General features: G+C 36.7%; 1 protein-coding gene across 10 annotated transcripts in view; it reads left to right on the top strand.

Annotated features, from left to right (window-relative positions):
- Positions 1–13,683, top strand: part of FNDC3A (fibronectin type III domain containing 3A) — a 122,670-nt gene that overhangs the window by 98,433 nt on the left and 10,554 nt on the right. For 7 of the 10 annotated variants that reach the window (XM_030468993.1, XM_030469003.1, XM_030468984.1 and 4 more), the window contains 9 exons: positions 2,237–2,411; positions 2,952–3,038; positions 3,650–3,718; positions 6,431–6,569; positions 7,403–7,471; positions 8,788–8,906; positions 10,837–10,942; positions 11,034–11,209; positions 12,285–12,398. In XM_030468993.1, coding sequence (XP_030324853.1) covers positions 2,237–2,411; positions 2,952–3,038; positions 3,650–3,718; positions 6,431–6,569; positions 7,403–7,471; positions 8,788–8,906; positions 10,837–10,942; positions 11,034–11,209; positions 12,285–12,398 — 1,054 coding nt within the window. The remainder of the gene's footprint in view (positions 1–2,236; positions 2,412–2,951; positions 3,039–3,649; positions 3,719–6,430; positions 6,570–7,402; positions 7,472–8,787; positions 8,907–10,836; positions 10,943–11,033; positions 11,210–12,284; positions 12,399–13,683) is intronic. The other 3 variants (XM_030469016.1, XM_030469023.1, XM_030469050.1) reach the window with 1 other exon arrangement.

Here is a 13,683-nt window from a genome sequence, read left to right on the forward strand (position 1 = left end):
GCAGAAAGCTCCTGTTCCAGCATCTTGCCTTAGGCACCTGCTTTGGGCCAGTGTCAGAGAACACTATAGTGGGCTAGAAGGACTTTTGGCCTGCTCTAACACAGTCTTTATTATGTTACTGCCTTCTGGATGTTGTTTCTGCAATGAATTATTCTCTGAGTCACTCCTGGACTTTGTCTTGATGAAGTTCAGTTCAAACTGTTCAAAATACTAAAGACAGGGAGTTAGCTGGCAGTTAAGGAGGGTCCTGTACTTGAGCTCTCCTCCTGTTCCCCTGTTACATCTGCATGTAAATGTACCCCCTGGGAATACCTGCAGGTATTACTGGTGCTTGCAATGTGAGCTGGTAGAAGACACTGATCAGTTAAGTACTCTTCTTAAACTAATCATGCCAAATAGATTTCTAAATCAATATTTCATAGCCTTGTAAAGATGCACTTTATTGTCTTTATGGTATTATTTAATTAAGAAGTCTCTTGAAATAATACTTGTCAGGGTAGAGTGCCTGGTTATTCCATATGAAGACTGTTGAGAAACTTGGGCATCTGGAGAGAGAATTTCGTCTAGATGATTCTACCAACAAGAACAGATATTTTTAAGTTTAATTCTAACACATGAAACAGTGTCTAAAGAAAACTGGAAAAATAAGATTTGTTTGAAAGATAGATAGGATTATTGTACTCCTAAGTGAATTGTCTAAGAGTCATTCAAATATAGGTATCACTGGAACTCTTCTATCCGATTTCACTTTATTTTGGAATGCTTCAATCACGTAAATAGATTAAATGCTTTTCAGGTGTGGGGTATTTTTGCCTTATTATTTCCTTGTAGGGTGACACCTTCATTAGTTCATTGTGAATGGAGATAAGCTTAGTGTTTGTCTAGCCTCTCTTCATGATTTCTCTAGCCTACTTACATAAAGCTGAATTTTTTTGATAGATATATTGCGTATATCACATCATCTACATTTCAGAGATTTTCTTGCTTCATACTTTTTATAGGGAAAAAAATACTATTCCCTCCAAATTTAAGAAATTTTCTTATTTTGTACCTTTTTGCTTCTTGCTTGATAATCCATTTCACAGTTTGTATGTCCACAGACTGCATGGCTACTTCCAGTGCTACTGACACTCTTAATAAGGTGTCTGTAGGATTTTCTGAGTTGTTTGGTTTTTGGTTTTTTTTAACATCAAAACCACTTTAGAGCATTCCAAAATTTACTTGTGAATTTTTGTAATGCAGGTTGGGTAAGACAGAAAGTGAAGTCGAGGTATTATATTGAGATTTTTTTAGCAAAGTTGGGTTCTGACACAAAAGATATTTAACTGGTTGTGTTGTTCAGCTATACAGAGAATTTTGTTTTCAGGGTTTTCCTGTTGCTCACTTAGGTTAACACGTGGCTTTTAGATTAAAATTATACCTGTGACATTAGCTTCATACAGTTAGGAAGTCAAGACTAGCCCTAAGCCTACAAGTGCTTCTTGTAGAAGCAGCAAATCTAAATACACACCAGCTGAGAAGAGGTGGGTGTTTGGTAGATTCTACCTGGATACATCAGACCATCTGAGCAAGCACAGTGTCCATTTACTGATTTCTGCATCCTTCCGAGATCTACAGTAGGGTTTTTTATGTAAATTATTTTTCTTTTCACTCCAAGCCATATGTCAGCATCATCAGGTAAGGTTAACAGTTGTGTTAGGAGATTCACTAGTGTGTCTTCTGCTTCTTCTGCAATAAGACTTTCATATTGGCAACTCTCAGGTAACTTGACATTGTCTGAGGCTGTCATTCTATTATCTTCTGAATCCCTAGGGAAATTAGTACTTCCCAGTATACTTGAAGAGCATAATTGCTGCTTAGGAAGCCAGATTTTTTTTTTGAGATCTTCCCATGTATGTTCTTATGTCTTCATGTTTTCACTTTTAATAGGACTTACTCTGTGGTATTAGTACATTACTGCATATAGAGCTTTGTTGTTTTAGAATAATAACATGAAAAAGCAAAACATTTTGGTTAGAAAAACATTGTAATTATATCATACAAAGAATCTTTCAATTATGAACATGTTAATCTTGCTACTGACAGACTCATGGGCAAGTAAAGTTGACTGCATGTATCAGCTTGCAAGTTTCAGTTATGTACATGTCCAAGAAATTGTCATAGCTGTGTTTAGTAAGAATTATGTTTTTTCTAGATATTACGTTTAGTTAGTTTACATACTGTCTGTTTTAAACAGTGATTTTAGTGAAGAAGTCCTGTATCATACCTCAGGCACTGCCCCAACCACACCAGCAAGTCCTTTGCTGATTAATGCTGGAGTTACTTGGTTATCCCTACAGTGGAAAAAACCCTCAGGAACACCATCAGATGAAGGAATCTCGTATATATTAGAGATGGAGGATGAGAACTCAGTAAGTTTAGAATACTTATTCTCAATATGAAAAGAGAATATAATGTGTATGTTTGATACATGATTGTATGAAGTGTAACAATGATTACTTTTGCTAGAATATTCTACAAAGAACTGTAGTTTCTGAAATTAAGCTAATGACTTGTCATTGCTTCCTGCTTTTTATTGTGACATTAATTGTTATTAGTGTTGTTAAACCTTCTAAGAGCTGGATAGAAGTAATTGCATCATGAAGTGTGGCCTCCTTAGATGTCATTTGGTTTAAAATTCCTGTTCTACCTTTTGACAGGGATAGGAATAATTTCTGTTGACACTGTGTATGTTTTTGCTTTGCTGTTCTTTTCTCCTCTTCTGATTGGAGAATAGTTAATTAATTTCCCCTTCTTCAAAAAAAAGTATCATGTATTTACACAACGAAAATGCCCTTATTACTTTGCCAGAGGATCATAACAATTATGGTCAGAAAGAATTTATCTGTATGAAGTATGTTTCATGCTCTGGTCTGCAAATATGTTTCAAGTAATCCTGTTTAATTCTGCAGGGATATGGTTTCAAGCCAAAATATGATGGTGATGATCTTACCTACACCGTGAAGAATTTGAGGCGTAGTACAAAATACAAATTTAGGGTAAGATTTTTCAAATATTTGGGTGGGATTTTTTGCACTAGAGTAGCTTGAGAGTGGCTGAGGAGTGGGGAGGGCCTTTTTTTAAGGAAAACCAAATTTTATGCCATCACTGGATACTTTCAGGACATGAATTGGGCATGGTGCTAGGTAATCTCACCCAGGCTCCCTTTTCCCTGAAAGGTTGAGCCAGATAATCTTGCAGGTCCCTTCCAGCCTGGGCTGTTTTGTGTTCTAAGTCACCCTTGAGTGGCTGGTTGGTTTTTGGAGCAAAGCTAAAGGCATGTCCTGCAGTATAAAGCAGAGTCAGATTAATCTCAGCTCTGCCTACAAAGGAAAAAGTATCGATAACTGTTGTCTTGCATACACCTAAAGTACTGTTTTTAAGGAAACTACTGAAGAATGGCATCACTTTGCAATATGAAAGGTAGCAGTTTAAGAGTTGTTTTTGCACTTCTGGAGATGCTTAATTTCTCAAACGAAAAGATTATAACGGGGACTGATCTTACAGTACTTGTGGGATTTTGTTTTATGCAATTTAATATCTAAATAAGGTTAAAAATACAGTGTATTCCAAGGACCTGTACCAAGCTAGGACTGTGTTGCCCACACAGGTGCTTAAAGAACAGCTGATTACCTTGACAGTATCTTCTGCAGGATTTCATCATAACCTTCATTTGAAAGTAATCCTTCATGTTAATTATACATATTACTAGTCAATACATAGTTAACTTAAACAGCCTAAGTTTCTCATTAAATAAAAAAATCAACATTTATACCCTATTTTTCTTAACAGAACAGTAAACAGAAGTCTCTGATCACTTATGATTCATGGGCCATAAAGGCAAAACAAACATTGTGTTAATCAGATCTTCAATTTTTATTACACAAGGGAAAGACTTAATTAGTAGTAATACTCCCTAAGGCTTTTGAAAGAAGCTTTATAACCACTGAAAACATTATTCTAATATGTACATACTGTGCCTGTTTAACTTCATTACTAAGGGCCTAAAGACAACCAGATAATTTTTAATCTTATAAAGAGTACTGGGAGACTTAGTGACTGGGACACGTGTTAGCTCACATTTCCTTTTCTTAATCTGTACTAACATCACTCCTGTCATTTCAATTCTGCTCATTTTAAAAACAAATAAGCCAAAAAAACTTGTCAAGATTGTTCAGCTTTTTTGCATGGTACAAACAGAAATACATAGTAAACTGAAGCCACAACTAATAAGGGAAGAATAGCAGCAATTGGTTTTCCTAGAATCACTGAAAATCTAGGTTGTAAGGGGCTTTTGGAGATCATCTAAATCAAACCTGTATAGTAAGCATGGGCATTAGGTTAGGTAGTTCATCCCTCTTCTAGCCCTGATCCTGTAGACTTGAGTGTTTCCAGTAAGAGAGATTTTGACCACTTCTTTGGTCAGCCTTTTCTTATGGTGATTAATTTATTTTCCTATATCCAGCTAGTGTTTTCCCTGATAGACTTTGTGCCTCATGTCTGTTGTTCAGTCATCACAGATCCCTGTGAAGACAGTATCTTCGTCTCTTTTGCTACTAACTTTTAGGTAGGCTGTGACTAGATCCCCTGCTCCCAGTGAAACTTCTTTTTTCTTAGGCAGAATAAACCCTATTTCTTCAGCCTCTCTTTCTGTGTCAGGTTCTCCAACCCATGATGATTACATGCTGACCCTCTTCTATATTCTCTCCCTTTTGCCAGTCTTTCTTGAACTGGGAGGGCCAAAACTAGATACTGTACTCCAGGCATGGCCTAAAGTGGTGTAATGACATCCCTTTTTTTTTGCTGGCTAGATTCTTGCTGATGCAGCTCATGCTTTTGTTACTGCCAGGATTCTCTGCTGATTCATATGCCTTGCTCCCCACCAGGATCCCAAGGTCCTTCTCAGCAGAGCTGAAAAAAATAAAAGCTGTTCAGACACCAGACTGTACTGCTCCTGGGATTATTCCATCCTGAGTGCAACACTTTATACCTACCCATATCAAAACTCACATGGCTCTTGTTGATGAAATCCTCCAGCCTGTCAAAATCCCTATGGTGGCTGTTACTTCCAGCGTATTTCTCTCTGCTCCTTGTTTGGTGTCACATCCAAACCTAGGGAGAGTGCATTCACTCCTGTCATCTAGGTCAGTTATAAAGGTATTGAATAATACCTGACACTGTGTTGATTGCTGAGGAAACCCACTCAGCAGCAGCTGCCAATTTGCCTCCCAACCATTAACTGCTATGCTTTGAGCCTGGCATTCTACCAGGTTTTCCACACCCATTTTGTGGTCCATCTGCCCTGTCTGTATTTTACCAACTTGTCTAGATGGATGTTGTGAGAGACCATGTCAAATAAAACATCAGGGTAGGTCATGTCAGATTGGTTAAACATGATTGAATCTGAACACCTTCTGTAAATAACTTCAATGACAACCTCTGCCATAATTTCCCTTGGGACTGAAGACTTCCAATCACCTTTGCTGTTGTTCATAAAACTTAGTCATATAAACACTTTTTTATCTCTGAATGTCTTTCCCTAAAAGACAGCATTGTAGTAACATGAGAGTGCTATGTAACTAATCCACATTGTTCAGGGCTTTTTTAGTAGTTACTAAAGCATCACTTTTTGCTGCTTACTTAATTACACAAAAATATTTTGCTCTAAGTTGGAAAGGAATTGCAGTTAAATTTTTAATACTTCCACATTCCTTCAGACTGAGTTTAAAAATGGCCTTTTTGCCCTATGTCTTCTTTGTCTTATTTCCATGCTTTTATAAAGGTTTTTTCTCATGTCTATTTTAAAAAGAGTAGCTCTTAGGCCTGTCTAATTTATGAGCACCTTAGATGATTTTAAAAACAGGTTTTCAGATCCTTGACTTGAAATAAAGTGGTTTGTGCTATACTGACCACCCAGAGATCCCATTAGTGTCACTAATATTTGCATATCCTGTTACTTTCTACAGCTGGGCAACTCTTAAATGTCCCAAGAAGGAGCCTAACTCAATCCACCAACAATGCAAATTTGGGGGATATGATTTGTGATTTGTGGGGTTTTTTATTTTGGCGATTTCTGGGTCTTGTGGGGTTTTTATTATGATGATTTCTGGGGGTTTTTCATCCACAGAGTTACTAGGAGTTTTTTCAAGGATTTTTTTTCCTAGTAATTTGCAGGAATTTTTAATTTCAGTATAGTGATTGTCCTAACTGTGGGATTAATGGTAATGTAAAATGAAAGTATATAGTAGCTTTAGTTCTTGTGATAATTTATTATGTAGCTATCTATGTAAGCATACATATAAATTAATTTGATGTTCATATTAACAGTGAATAGCATACCACTAGCCAGGGCATTTGTTCTGTTTATAATATTTTATATATATATTTATAGGTCATTGCCTATAACTCAGAAGGGAAAAGCAGTCCAAGTGAGACAGTAGAATACATCACTTGTCCAGACAAGCCTGGAGTCCCTTCAAAACCCACAGTGAAAGGGAAGATTCATGCACAGAGTTTTAAAATAACCTGGGGTAAGATTGTTGTATAGCTCTGTTTAGAGTATGTCCTTTGTAATCTGTGTCTATATAAATGTATTTTCTATGTATCTATTTGTCTATAAAAAGTCAGATTTTACTTTTGTAACACTTGAGCTAACTGAGGCATTATGATCAATTTTCATGGAACTAAGAAAGATATTGATACTTCAGGTGGCAGTATCATAGTGTAATTTAATGGGAAGAATAATACACAAATTGTAATAGGGAGTGGTTTTGCAGAGGACTACAATAATTTTTTTCTTAATGGCAGTGTTAATTTGTATACTAAAAGGTTCTGGTTTTCTGTCACAAAAAGTAGATGCCACAAAATTCTGGATTTTTTTATCAAAAAGATCAAAGTTCAACCTATTTCCCTTAAGTATTTGATTTTGATAGATAAATGTTTTTATTTGCTAAGAATCTTATGAAACTTTTCATTACTCTCAGGTTTTTTCCCATATGTTGTGAAATAGGAGAAGATGAAACAGTAGAAAGCAAAACAGTTATAGGTTTTCTTTATTTTCACAGCTATTTAAACTTCTTACCTATTTCTGTTTAATAGTGTATTTACTATCCATTAATTATAAGAAAACTACTTGTAGAATACAAGTTGTGCTTGGCAGTCCTCCGTTTTTCCAGTATTTTGCTACATCAGGGCCTGATAGTTGATCTTTCATGGGTAACATATTAGATATGAAGTTATTAGACATGCCTACTTTGTAAATAAAAAAGTATCTAAAGGTTTATATATAAAACCTCTAATAGTCATTATTTTGTGTAGCCTTTCCATTTACCTCACTTAGATGGAATATTGCTGTTTTTTATAGATCCACCAAAAGACAATGGAGGAGGAGCAATAAATACATATGTTGTGGAAATGTCTGAAGGCTTAAATGGTAAGTACTAGGTGCATCTGTTGGCATTCAGAGGTGTTCTCTTTTGTGTGTATGTCTTGTGGGAAGAGTGAAATATGTACTATGATACAGAAACTTATTGCAAAGGGCTGCCACTTAAAAATAGGGATACTGGAGCTTTTATAAAAGAGGTTCTTTTGCTCTAGCCTAGAAAGAAGATGCCACAAAACTCCGTCTGGAAAAAGATGCTCCATGGTTAACTTACTAATTAGTTGTATTCTGTTTAGGAAATGAAATTACACGTTTCAGACATTTTTGTGCAATGAGACAGGGCCACAGAGCTTTTGGTTGTGTGACAGTTGAAAGAAAAACTAGTGCTCCATTTATCACTATTAAACTAGAACAGAGGTGCAGCTGGTCTAACTGTTTATATTGTTTGCTTTTCTGTCTATTCATTCAGAAGGGAAATTAACAGTATTCCTAAACTGGGCATATAGCTATTCAGCTAAATTATTTTAAAAGCAAGACCTCTTAAGTAATCTTATTCCATACAGAAAGACAGTCACTTTAAGAATGCAAGTTTATACTTCTCCAGTGCCATCTCAGATGAAGGCAGTGCACTGTCTCCAAATTGTAATGGCAGGGGTCTCAGCTATGATTCTTTTGATACTTAGTATTGCTTTCCTTACTCCCTTACATGTCCACATTAATTTACTTTCTGAATTATTTACCCAATCCTTTCATGCAGATGTAGTGAGCTTTGCACTGCATTTCATATCCAGTCCTCAAAATGCTATGATGTATTGAGTTACTGGAGATTTAATTGCAAGTCCCCAGTTTCCCTGCTTAATCTCTTAAAGAGAGAAAGAATGGTAAAGGGCTTCTGATTTAAGTATTTGGCTGAACAGCTAAGAATTAAATCAGTATTTCAGGTGGTGCTGTGTCATTCAGATATACAGGAACAAACTTTATCAGTGTAACTTCTAGTTACAGTCTGCACAATGAATGCTCTAGTTAAAAGTTCTTTCCATGGAGATTTTTGCTTTTTTATCTTTCTGATGTATTTGGTTATGATGTTTGAGTGTTCTTGCTTGGCCCATTAGTAACTGCTTCACTGAACATAAATTCTCTCCTAGTTCATGTAAATACTAACTAATACTTCACTTGCGCAGAGGTACAGAAATGTACCCAGGTAACTGTCTCCATGAGATGATCTGAAAGTCAAAGCAAGTTTTAAATTCTTTTATTAAACATCAGGCACATGCTTTTTGAGTGAAGTGAGGATACCTGCTGCAGCTGATGCTGAAGTATAGCAAATGACAATTTGGTTCATTGCACATCTATTCCTAACCTTTCAGGAAACAAATGGGACACAATATACAGTGGAGCTGCTCGGGAGCATGTGTGTGATCGGCTGAATCCTGGCTCTTCCTATCGGTTACGTGTCTATTGCCTTGCAGAGGGAGGACAGAGCACGGTAAAATGAGCTAAATTTTTATTAAATAAAATGTCTGTCTCTTTAGGAGAAATTGACCCAGTGGATAATAATCAAATATTGCACAGAAGTGCCTATCAGAATAGCCATCGTTAGTACCTGAAAAAGGTTCCACTATCAATGCACAGTGTTTCGAGTTTCTACTCTTTTCTTCAATAAATAAATGTGAATATTATTTTTTGACACTAAATACTATTTTAAGTCATATTTCTTATTTACAGAAACAGATACTGTGTCTTTTCTGTGGGATACAATGATAGAATGTAATTTCTTAAGGCCTAACACAAGACAATAGTGTAAATTTAATGTTTTGCATGTGGTCAGGGACCTACCCTGTATGAGCAGCCAAGTCAGCCCAGCAGGAAGGGAAGGACAAAGTGTTTCCTCAGGCTTAACAGGATTGGGCTCTGTAGTCTCTTCCCACAGTGTCTTAGCCACAATGAAAATGTTTACATAGACCTAATTTTCACTAGGTACATTTTGTATGCCCTGATATGCTTACTTGTACATACATATTATATACACACACACTGGCACTGGCATTTCTGTGGTGCAGTTCATCCTCCAGCACCAAAATACAGCGTACTGTATTCTTCTTCATTCTTCCAGCAGCAAGTGTAGCAAAACCAGCCTTGGCTCTCTGCACTGTCATGCCAATCTGAAAATTTTTAAAACTGTGCATTTTTGGTGCCATTTCTTCCCCAGCCCCCCCTTACTATATAAAATTTGTGTGTTCTTCCTCCACATAGGAGTCTCCTGCAAACATAGCCTTGCCCTCAGCCACCTGAAGTGTAAATCTGGATTCCTTCAGTGCTGGCTCAGCTGCAGTGCTTTCCCTCTTGCCATAGCTCAGCTTGTTGTCATGCAAGAGAAGACAGAATGCCTCCCAGTCACCTAACCACAAGTGTATGTATGTCTTTGGAGGCTTTAGGTCTGCCAACATCCTTCTCCACAGCCCAACCCCTTTAGTTTAAAATAAACATTATTTGAGTACCAAAGAGAAGATAGCTGTGAGAAAGTCCTGACATGCTTTCTGAAGGCATCAGAAATCAACAGAACAACTGTACAGAAAGATGTAATGAAACTTTTCTGTAGCTTGTCATTGACATATGCCTGCTGAGAACCATGCTGCTTTTGAAGTAGCATCTGTTGTTCTGTGCTACAGTACATGTCAGAGGAACTGAAAAGCAGCAGAGCTCCCAATCAGCTCTTTCTGGAATATATGTAGAAAGCAGTTGTGAAATGAGACTCTTAAGATCTATCTCTGGTAAACTGAAAGGCTTACCAGCTCAAGGCAACCAGTGTTTGTTCTGTATCACACTGAAGCTAATAACCTCACATTGGCTCATTTCTGTCTGCATCCAGAATAGTCAAGGCCATCTGCTGCATATTCTTATGCCATGTATTTTTGCATGCATTTTAAATCAGAGGTGAAAGTTTGTTGTACATTAAATATTACTAAGCAATGAAAAAGTTGAAATAGCAATTTTTTTTTGCTACTTTTACTTTCTGAAATGTTCTTGTACAGAAAATATACAAGCCTTAGAGTAGGGTTTTAGAAATCATTAAACTGCAGTTTAATGGAAAGGAGAATGACTTTACATTTAGCAAATCATATTTCAAGCACCTATACTATGTTTGTACTGATATAACCAGTTTTAAGTTTTACCCCTTGTTTTTATATCAAAACACAAAGGCGAAAGTTAATCTTGCATCTTATGTGATCATTTAGCATGTTTTGTATAGGTATGTTGAGAAATGCAAACCAGATTACTTAAGCATCTTCATGTGTTTGAGGATGTGGTTCAAAAACTGGAAGATCCTGTTTCTGACTCAAGTGTTTTGCTTGTAGCATAATTGATAGCACTTTTTTTGGCTTACATGGCTTCGTTAATCTCTCTTTGCTTTTTAGGCATCTGATTCTTTACTGGTGCAGACACCAGCAGTGGTTCCTGGCCCATGCCAGCCTCCAAGACTACAGGGCAGACCAAGAGCAAGAGAAATTCAGCTGCGCTGGGGTAATTTTATTACAACTGTCAGTGAACATAGGGGACCCAAATGTGTTATGTGTTAAAATTAAATAAGTTTTTCTTTCTTTCTTATTTTTAGGACCACCTCAGGTAGACGGTGGTTCACCCATTACGTGTTACGGGCTGGAAATGTTTCAGACAGAAACTGATGAACACAGAGAGGTTTACCAAGGCTCTGATGTTGAATGCACAGTAGGCAGCCTTCTTCCAGGGAGGATGTACAACTTCAGGCTGCGAGCAGCTAACAAGGCTGGGGTAAGGAGACAACCTGAAATGAAACTGTCTCCAGAGACTGCAGATACTATGAAGGATCTTCTCTTTAAAAGGAGCTCTTAGCTGTCATATTAAAATTATGATTTCCTAATATAGAGTCATTTGATTTACGTAGCTTATTGCTGTGTGAGAAGAGATAGCTGAACATCAGTTTATAGTCAAAGGGATTTTAGATGAAGGGAAGAGAAAATAGCTAATCAGTCTTATATCTGAATAATAGCATTGGGAAATGGTTTGGAAATGCCAAGGACGTTTATCAAAACACTGTTGCAACTGTTTTCATGTGAAGTAAGCTAGTGAATTATTTTCTGTACACACCTTTGTAAGTTGTTTGTCCCTTATTTTTACAGCAGTCACTGTTCTAGAACATAATAATTAGCATTTCCTGGCTCTCTTTTTTATATTTAGTTGAACTTTTGAGTACTCATTTTGTCAGATGCAAGAATATTTTTTCTATTTGGCGTATTAAATGTGTTTAAATAATGGCTGCTGTAGAACCAGCTTGCTTTAATTATGTATTCAAAGTCCTGATAGAAAGACAGAAAGGCAGGACTGCTTGCATTTGTTCCATAACATTATCTTCATAAAAACTGTCATTACCAGTTGGCACTACTCATGGAGAAGTCTGCAGCTTAAGGCTTTAAAGCACTGATCTTTTATCCCTCCCACAGAGAGTGTTTCATTTATTTATTGTAGTTAATTATAAATAGTTACAAATAGTTACAAATTGTGTTCTGTTACAGGGTATACAGCCATCATGTGACTTGTAAAGAAAGACTTGGATAGCACATTCATGTTTTGCCTGAAAGTTTGGAGTATCAAGTTTATTCTGATTGGTTTTGCTGTAGAGAAGAGTCTTGCAGCTATTGTCATATAATGAAATAAATCCTAAATCCACAGTCCAAGAAGACTGATTTTATAATCAACTAACACAAAGTTTCAGGCTGCTATTACATGTTGCTATGATGATAGACTTAAAAGTAAATTTTAAAAAGTAAAATTTAAAAGTAGTAACTTTATTATTAGAAAATAATTGTATCAACTCCCTTTTTAATAGTTTGGACCTTATTCAGAAAAATGTGAAATAACTACAGCACCTGGACCACCAGATCAGTGCAGGCCCCCTCAAGTGGCATGCAGGTCTGCTGCTTGTGCTCAGGTGTCGTGGGAGGTAAGAATGCCATGTTATGCCTTTCTTAGCATGACTGTCTTTTACTTCTCTGAGTTCACCTTTGAAGCTTAAAACTGTATTTTAATCAAATTTTTTTAAGTATTTGGTGTGTAAAACCTTAAAGCCATTCATCATACGACTATATGATTGTTGTAATTTGTTAGCCTGCAGGTCCTTGAGATCTTATTTGGTTCTTTGGGGAGTTTTGCCACAACTGCTGCACTGCATTTCTTCTTAAAAATTTTCTTTAATGTGGTTGTCTTTTCTCAGAGCTAATACACCCACATAATACATTACATTGTTGTGCCTTTGCTGGTTTTGTAAGCTGATTTAATTTGATATAATTACACCAATAATAATGTAGCAAAAGCCTCACTATAGACTTCCTATATGCATTTGATAAAAATTAAACTTGTAAAAAGGAAGATTCTATCTGGGAATAATATTTAAACACAGCTTTTCATTGACTTGACATGAAGTAGTTTATTTGAGTTAAAGAACTCAGTGACCTTCCACTATCTGAAGGGAACCTACAGGAAGACTGAAAATGGACTGTTTGCAAGGGCTTGTAGTGATAGGACGAGGGGCAATGATTTTAAATTAGAGAAGAGTAGATTATGGTGGATGTTAGGAAAAAATTATTTACCATGAGGGTAGTGGAAAAATGGCACAGGTTGCCCAGGGAGGTAGTTGAGACCTCATCCCTGGAGACATTCAAGGTGAAGCTTGACAAGGCTCTGAGCAACCTGATCTAGTTGAGGGTGTCCCTGCTTATTGCAGGGGGATTGGACTAGATGACTTTTAGAAGTCCCTTCCAACCCAAATTCTTTATGGTTTTGTGATTATATGAACTGTACAAAAAATAAATAAATAAATTAAACTGTTTAGCCTGGAAGGTTGTTAGGTAGTGATAGGACTAGGGGGGATGGTTTCAAACTAGAGGATAGATTTAGAGTAGATATGAGGAACAAGTACTTCACCGTGAGGGCGGTGAAATACTGGCACAGGTTGCCCAGAGAGGTGGTGGAAGCCCCATCCCTGGAAGTTTTTAAGGCCAGGCTGGACAGGTGTTTTTCTGGCTGTTTGGTTGGCTTTTTCTTATTACTTCATTGACTGCTGATATCTTTCTGTAGTCTCATGTCTTAGTTTAGTACTGGTACATGTGATTTTTTTCAGTACTTCAAATTATTATTTCTAAAGAGTATTAAAAGCATTCAGCTCCCAACACTGTGAGGCTAAGTTTGGCTTTCTAAAGCAGGTGGTGAGGAAAAACAGGCTTCTTGAG

Source organism: Calypte anna, chromosome 1 (genome assembly GCF_003957555.1).
Source record: "Calypte anna isolate BGI_N300 chromosome 1, bCalAnn1_v1.p, whole genome shotgun sequence".
Lineage (NCBI taxonomy): Eukaryota > Metazoa > Chordata > Aves > Apodiformes > Trochilidae > Calypte > Calypte anna.